The sequence below is a fragment of the Eurypyga helias genome, unplaced genomic scaffold (genome assembly GCF_000690775.1).
Source record: "Eurypyga helias isolate BGI_N326 unplaced genomic scaffold, ASM69077v1 scaffold42428, whole genome shotgun sequence".
In the NCBI taxonomy this organism is placed as follows: domain Eukaryota; kingdom Metazoa; phylum Chordata; class Aves; order Eurypygiformes; family Eurypygidae; genus Eurypyga; species Eurypyga helias.
The window spans coordinates 225-8,552 of NW_010267070.1; the positions used below are offsets into that span (position 1 = coordinate 225).

Genomic DNA, 8,328 nt, shown 5'->3' on the forward strand with positions numbered 1-8,328 from the left:
TACTGCCGGGACGCGGCCTGCTGTCTCCCAGCTGCCAGGCCTCCGCCGGCGATGTCGGAGAAGGCACAAGTGGGCTGAGGCTGGGAGCGGCGGGGTGATAGGGCCTAACGCGGCGGGGATGTAGTCGCCGCTGTCCTGTTCCTTCCGCAGGCAGCAGGAGGGGAAAATGCCCTCGATGAGGGCGGTAGGGGAAAGAGCTGGTTTCCCAGCGCCGCTCTCGTGGGTGAGACACCCGGGGCGGTTGAGTTTTTCCTGACTTGGCGGGCGAGCGGCGGTCAGCCCTGTGCTGGGGTGCGCCAGGCGGTGCTCGGTTTGAGTCGGGAGTCATACCCGGGTATGCTTAGGGTAGGTGCTCGCCCGGGTAATTATGGCTCTGCAAACACGGCCCTTGCTAGTTTTATCTCATCTAGGACTTTAAAATGATACGTTCAAAATTCTGTGAAATAAATTCCAGAATACGGCCAAACTAGTTTTAAAGCACTTCCTGAAAGATTTGTTAGTCTCGATGACATGCACTTGAAACAGACTTTTTGTTACTTCAAATTGGATTGTAGCAAAGTAGGGCAAAAACATTTTATTGCCCAGGTGGTCTCAGTCTTTATGGTTGTGTGCTGCTCAATAGCGACTCTGTACGATGTCCTCCTCCAGTATAAAAGATGATCTCCAGGTTGCACTGAGGCCTGGTGATAGTCAGAACAAGGAAGTTGCCTCCGTTAGCTGGCTTGAGGCAGGGAGGTGGGCATACACGTTGTTTAAAGAGTTCTTGTTTGTCATGTGTTACTTTAAAGCTGAGTTTTTTCATAATGGCTAAAAGAGGGATTTTTTTTTTCTCTTTCATTTAGAGCAAAGAAGTTGCCATCTGTACCGGAAAGCCTGCTGAAAAAGCGGCAGGCTTATGCAGCTATAAAAGCCAAACGTCAAAAGAAGATATTGGCTATAAAAAAGGTAAATATTTCATGATTCTTTAACTTGAATGGTTTATCTGTTTTAGTATTGGCTACTGCTGCTGATGTAATGCAGTGCTGAAGTTTACAGTATTGGTCAGTAACAAACCAGTTCTGTGCAGAGTAAGGGTAAAGTGTACAGTTGACACAACTGTATGAAGATGAAATTTAGTCTTCAAGAAAAGAGGTTATGGTCTTTGCGAGTGTAAGCTTGATGCATGGTTATATTGTTGAAGGTAAAGCAGCACTGCTGTGTAATAGTCTTCCAGATTGTCTAGCACATCACTGAGAGTGATTTTAAACCCCATGATATGGGCAGATGTTCCTTTAATCTGTCTTATTTATGTGAAGTTCTGGAATAGGCTACGTTATTTGAAGGTGATGTTCATGTGTTAAAAGGCATTATATGATCTTAAATAATTTCAAACTTAATTTCAGTTTCGTAAGGCACAAAGAAAACTCATCTATGCAAGAGCCCAAGCTTACCACAAGGAGTACAGGCATATGTATAGGCAGGAGATCCGTATGGCCAGGATGGCCCGCAAAGCTGGCAACTACTACGTTCCAGCGGAACCGAAACTGGCATTTGTGATCAGGATAAGAGGGTAAGATTGAATGCTGATGTAAACAATTTTATGTTCGGGTGCACTGAAATTGACGTTCCTGTTATCTGTTTGTTTTGAGGGCTTAAATACATAAATAAAATCAAGCATTCCGCTGGTGGCTTTGTAAGTTGTTGGCAGTTATGTTGTACTTGCGCCCAGAGGCTTACTGCATGAAGTGCAAAATCATTATGCTGGCTATGTCTATGGTCTTCAGGAATCTTTGATTTTTAAGAAGACAGTAAGGCTACAGATATATGCAGACAGTTGTTCTGTTTCACCTTAATCCCAAATTGCATGCTAGTATTCCCTAATATTCTGCTAGGCTATGTTTGAAATATTTGTTTAACTCCTTTGGTAAAAGCACAAAAAGTGTGGTTGGAAGAATTCTGTTCAGGAGAGCTCAAGGATAGTTCTAAGTTGTTTTAGTATAGTACTTATTTCAGTTCTTTTAATGGCAATAGATCTGTTTTAATACCAAAATACATAGACATAATAAATAAATTGAGGCACTGGAACAGGTTTCCCAGAGAAGCTGTGAATGCCCCATCCCTGGCCGTCTTCGAGGCCAGACAGGATGAAGGATGAGGCTTTGAGCAACCTGGTCTAGTGGAGGATGTCCCTGCCCATGGCAGGGGAGTTGGAACTAGATGGTCTTTAAGGTCCCTTCCAACCCAAACCATTCTCTGATAATTTGCTAAGCTTGCTTTATTTAATTGGTGAAACAATGATACGTTTCATCTGGGAACAATACTACTGTGGGGTTTTTTTTAACCTGATATTTGGTGTTTTCTGGGATGTAGATAATTAAGGCTTTTTCCTCTGTTTTCTAGTACCAATGGTGTCAGCCCTAAGGTCCGCAAGGTGTTGCAGCTTCTTCGCCTGCGTCAGATTTTTAATGGCACATTTGTAAAACTCAACAAAGCTTCTATCAACATGTTGCGGATTGTTGAACCCTATATTGCATGGGGGTGAGTGAAATGTTAAGTTTGATCACAAAGATGCAAATGTTGAGTTGTTTTTGCATTTTACTGCATTAGACTTGCAGGTTTCTCTTGTGTTCGAAATGTTTATCTTCTCTGCCTTCCCATCTTTGAACTGAAGATGATTGAGGCAGTACTTTAAAAGGCAGTGCTTGCAAGATGTGGTTACGCTGTCATACTAGTGTTGTTGGGAACTCGGTGTAAGATTTGCTTTTGTAGTTACAACTGGGACATGCTGAAATGATCTTAAACTATTTGTTATGGAAGTTTCTTTCGGGGATGTTAACTTGGAATGTTTCTTGTGAAGACAAATAATTTTTTTCCCCCTTCACTTGACTGTTTCAGTTATCCCAATCTGAAGTCTGTGCATGAGTTGATCTACAAGCGTGGTTATGGGAAGATCAACAAGCAGCGCATCGCTCTTACTGATAATTCCCTGATTCAGAAACGCCTTGGTAAATAACTGCTTCACTTCACAAAACAAGAAACCAACTTGTTGCATTTGGATGATTTAATGCTGAGCTGGACAGCTGTCCTTATTTGTCTCTGGGGAATAGTAGTGCTTGGTTAATAATCTCTATTTCTGTCTTAAAGCACTTAATACAGAGCAAGGTGGAAGTAACTTTCATTATGAAATATTGAAAGCCAGTGCAAAGAATCAAATTTTAGCATTGTAAATCTGTAGTTTTAAATGTGAACTCCTTGACCTTGAATAGGTTGGTAGATCTTTCAGCAATGAAAAGGTGCTGCAGCATGGAAGAAGCTTATTGTACGTAGCTCTGAAGTTTCAGGTTTAATATTGACAGAGCAAGGTGGAAGTAACTTTCATTATGAAATATTGAAAGCCAGTGCAAAGAATCAAATTTTAGCATTGTAAATCTGTAGTTTTAAATGTGAACTCCTTGACCTTGAATAGGTTGGTAGATCTTTCAGCAATGAAAAGGTGCTGCAGCATGGAAGAAGCTTATTGTACGTAGCTCTGAAGTTTCAGGTTTAATATTGGACGTTGCTGGGCAGCAGGGAAGAAGCTTATTGTACGTACCTCTGAAGTTTCAGGTTTAATATTGGACGTTGCTGGTGTCTTAGACCTTCATGTTCTGGAAAACAAACTTCTTAAAGTTCTTGTCAGAAGAACTGGCTGGTAAAAGCCATTAGTGTGTTTAGTAACAACAAAGCATGGTGGTCAGCTGTCAGGAAATAGACTGCTCTAGGAGGCAGCCCATTTTCCAGTCATGCCAGGAACAAAAGCAAACACTGATGTCTCTCCCGTTTTTGGCACTTGATTTGTGTATCACTTCAAATTAGACTGTTTCATGTTTGTTCCTTTTCCTGTGCAATAGATAATTAGATTCTAAAGGTGCAAGTATTATGGCATAGTCATTTTCTTTTTTAGCATTGCATTTTAACCCGTAACATGTTACTGCAGACTCTGAAAAGGCATTAAGGAAGCACGTTGCATTATTCAGCAGCATAAGTGGTTCAGTGAATTTTCCTGAGTTACACATAACAAGGGTTAAAGTGTATTTAATCAAATTTTTCTTCAAAGAGCACTGTTTTCTTCAGATTTACAACAAGATGCCTCTTGCTGAATGTAGCAACTAAATGTTGAGTTAGCTGCAGCTAATCCATTTTAATTGTAAAAGTCTGTAACTGAGTGTTGTAACAGAGTGGGTGCTTTCTGACTTCATAGACTTCCTGAAGCTTATCAAAATAAGTAGCTATGACAAACACAACTTGCTCATTTTTAGCTTGTCATTTCCCAGTGGCTCCTGTAGCCCTTCTGAAAACAGTGTTTCTGAATTTTAGGAAAACTTGGCATCATCTGCATGGAAGATGTGATCCATGAAATTTACACTGTTGGCAAGAACTTCAAAGTTGTGAACAACTTCCTTTGGCCTTTCAAGTTATCCTCTCCTCGGGGTGGAATGAAGAAGAAAACGATCCATTTCGTGGAAGGTGGGGATGCTGGTAACAGGGAAGATCAGATCAACAGACTCATAAGGAGAATGAACTAATGGTAAAGTATTACCAAAGGTTAATACTATCCACTCTTGCATCTCTGCTGTATAGGCTGCTGCCATTATTGGTTGAACGTTCAGGTTTAATACATATTCACTTGTGCTTGAGGAGTACCTACAGTATAAAGCTGCTTGGACAATAGTGTGTTCTGTTTTTATCTTTAAAGTCTTACTGCAGCTTAAACATTCGTGAAGAAATTAAATCTTCACCATAGCTGATATGTTTGGGAAGTGAGTTACCAGTAACTTATTGATAAATGAAAAATAACTTGGTTTAAAACCTTGTTTGGGTTTTGTGATGGGAAGCCTTGAGATCTTGGCTAAAATATTCAGCCCTCATTAATGAATTCTTAATATGATCAGAGTCTTGTGATTGCAAGTACAGTGCTTTTTTTCTGATTCTCTGGTATCTGCTATAAAAGGCCGTTTAGGACTGGGACAAACTAAATTACTAATTTAGACCATTTTAATGGTTTAAATTGTTGGTTTGTTCAAGCTTCAAAATTACTCAGTTTAAGCTTTCATGTTAACATGACCAAGATGGTAATTTTGAAAGAAAGCTGTTTTTCCATTTGAGTAGTCTATCCTTTAGAAATGAGAAGGTTGATTTACAGTTAAAGCAGTTTGACAGTGACAGCCGAGTCCTCAAGTTAGTCTCTAGTTCAGACAGTGTCTTACCTACTGTTGTTGCTCTGCTGTTCCTGCCAAGACTGGTTTTTTTTTTTTTTGCAGTTCTTTTACTTTCCTTAGCTTTTCCCACCTTTTTTACACATTAAACTGATGTTGGTGTTGCCTGTATCTTATTTTCAGCCAAGAATAAATGCCTTTTTGCTATGAAAAATATGTTGCAATTTAAGAAAACTTTTTTGTGTTAAGATACGTGGAAAGAAAAACAGGCAAAGACCCAATTTTTCCTAAACTGATTTCTCAAAAGGCAAGAGGGTTTTTTGGTTGGCTTTTTTGTTGTTTTAAGAAGTCAGATGTGCAGTTTACTTAGAAATTCCTAGCTTCCAGAGGGTTGGTTAATAAAAAATGGTGGGTAGTGCTGTGACTTAAAACGGGTACAACTCTGTTTGGATAAGTTTTCAGAAATTAAATTTTCAGAAGGAAGGGAAGGTAGATTTTTTTTTTTTTTTTTTTTGCCTTTTGAAAAATGTTTTTATAGCCAATAAGGCATAGCAAGTTGAGCTCATTGAGGTCTGCTGTCTGTCAGAGGAGCAAAGGAGACCTATGAAATGCCTTTCCATTTGACTGACAGTTCTTCCTGCTTGAAGCTTTTTTGTAGGCTGCTCTTCCTCAGTTTCCACTCCCCCAAGTATTTGCATGTTTCTTTGTGGTCTCCATCTGAAGCAGCAGAGTTTTAAAGCATGGTACATGGAAACTTGAGCTTTAGGAAAAGAGTTGCTTGCTGAGGACACTGTTCTTGTAAAGCTTTTTGGCTCAACTATGGAAAGAAGTGGGTCACTTTGAGAAGCAGAATTGCAGTAATGTTTGGTGCTTGGGGCAATGTTACATGACTGATAGTAGCATTCTTGTAGAAATTTTGCTGCTGGTGGCACAGACTGTTGAAGTTCAGTGCTGGCAAATGTTTCCCTTAAGTTAGCACATAAGGCTTCATAACCAGGATTGAGCAAAGACACTTTTCACCTGATGCTCCTGTCTGGTTTCTGAGCATAAGATTGAAACTGCTGGTTTTAGTTGAAACCCTGCAGATTTTCTGTCAATGTAGATCCTTTCTCCTCCATCCTTATTGGCAAACAGCAGAAGTATGCTGATGGTCTTGAGTTTTCCTCCAACAGGAGGAAAGCTTCTAGTTCACCATTGCAGTGGCCATAAATGCCTGTGAGTAGTGTATTGTTAGAGAAACCAGGGATATTCAGCTGGTTGCTCATGTTTTTCATTGGACTTCTAGCTCAGCATCCTGTGTAAGTAGCAGGCATCGGGGCTTTACTCTATCTCTCACTATAAGAAGTGACCTTGCCATTTGTTATTGTGGTTTAAAAGCAGTTACCTGTACTGCTTGGACTGCAAACATACATACGTGTGGTGTATGGCCAGGAGTATGTATGATTGTTCTTGTCTCCTGCACTTTTCCTGCCATTTTCCTGCTGTTCTGAAATGAACACACATTTAAAACGCAAGTAATGTGCAGGTAGGAAATAGAAGAATGTTGTCATTTGTACTGAGGAAATGGGCAACTAGAGCAGTAGGTTCAGATGAGATATTGGCAGTACTCAAAGTACTGTCATTCCGAAGGACCATCCATTTGAAGATGAGTATTCCTCTTCCCTATATGTAGATAGTTTCCTGATAGTTGTCTTTATTTTTTAGCATTTATGTGACAGTCTCAAATACATTTTAGAAAAAACAAACTTCCAGTACCAGTTCCTTCATATAGACAGTGGAAAAAGAGCATGGGTACTTGGTACTGAATTTTGACAATTCAGTATTGGCAAGATACTGAATTTCATTCGCTGTCAAGCAAACTCCACAAGAACTTGAGACAGGTTTGCCTTTTGCTTTCATTTTTGTGTGTAAACAGTCCCTGGACTGTACAGAAAATAGGGTTACTGCAGCAAAGGTTAGAATTTCAGTATATCTTTAAACATGAAATTCCCTCCTCCTGTGCCTCTAGACAAATAGGAAAAGAGATACCAATAGTTAGGGTAGAAATGTTTATCCTGTTAGTTTTGGCACTTGAAATCTGTGTTTTGAGTGAAGAGATGTTAGTGTAGAAGTTAGTTATTGTGTGGAAGACTAGTAGATTCTTAAATCTAGTGATAGAAAATTTGTGTTTTCAGCCCAAATTATAAACTGTAGAAATGAATGAAATCCGAACTAGTTTCACATCTACACATCTAATGATACTTTTGGTTTTTTTCCCTTTCAGATTCAGATGCCCAGCTGCAATCTTTCAAACTTTGGTCTGTTAATAAAACCATCTTGCACAAAACAGTGTGTCATCTTGATTGGTCTCTTTTTGTGATCCTCTTCTCCAGTGGTGATGGATGCCAAGTTAACTTTGGAGTAACCTGTTTCAAAAAAGCATTTATAGTTTGAATTAGCAGTATAGAGATAATACTGTTTCACCTTCCCTTGGAGGGAGAAAATCTGGAAGGGTTCATGCAGGCAAAGGTTACTTTTTGAGTGGCAAGAAGCTTTTACTTCTGCTGTGATTAAAAATTTAGTAAATTACAAACTTGCTTCTGAGCTGTATGTTGTTGAATGGACAGGATACCTACTTAGTTGTAGTGCACCAGGAAGCTGTGTGAGTAGATTTTTCTATGTAAAGAAGAGCCAGGGGTAGATCAGTTCTTCCTGATAAGATCCTGATTTTAAGATCATAATGATTACTTCTCTTTACAAACGTCAGTGTGTTTTTACCAAAGGAAACATGAGATAATTCACAAAATAGCAAATTATTTTCCACATTCTAGATAATTACTTAGCTTTACCTTACGTGTTTGCAGTGTTTTATTCCAGATACCATAGCATTGGAGACCACAGGATTCATATGAACAGTTGCTAATGCGTAGGTCTAGCAGAGTGCAGATTAGAAACCCAGGGCCTGGTTAAATGCGTAACTCCGCGTGCTTTCAGATTGACTTCTCATCCTGTGAGCACTTCACTGAAGGAACCTGAGCCTGCTGGGACAGATAGTACAACAAATCAATAAGTTGTGCCTGCTCACCCGTTTCTCAGTTGCAGGAAAGCCGTGTTTATGTACATCAGTGAAGGGTGTCCATTTAAAAATTGCTGGAGTTGATTCCCTCCCCCCCCC

General features: G+C 39.7%; 1 protein-coding gene across 2 annotated transcripts in view; it reads left to right on the forward strand.

Annotated features, from left to right (window-relative positions):
* RPL7 (ribosomal protein L7) overlaps positions 1 to 7,500 on the forward strand; it is a 7,649-nt gene extending 149 nt beyond the window's left edge. Inside the window, exons 2-7 of one of the 2 annotated variants that reach the window (XM_010157286.1) lie at positions 843 to 945; positions 1,383 to 1,549; positions 2,380 to 2,517; positions 2,875 to 2,984; positions 4,336 to 4,546; positions 7,438 to 7,500. In XM_010157286.1, coding sequence (XP_010155588.1) covers positions 843 to 945; positions 1,383 to 1,549; positions 2,380 to 2,517; positions 2,875 to 2,984; positions 4,336 to 4,544 — 727 coding nt within the window. In that variant the 3' untranslated portion in view covers positions 4,545 to 4,546; positions 7,438 to 7,500. Of the gene's footprint in view, positions 1 to 842; positions 946 to 1,382; positions 1,550 to 2,379; positions 2,518 to 2,874; positions 2,985 to 4,335; positions 4,552 to 7,437 lie in introns of both variants that reach the window. The other variant, XM_010157287.1, reaches the window with a different exon arrangement.
* Positions 7,501 to 8,328: the final 828 nt, after the last annotated feature.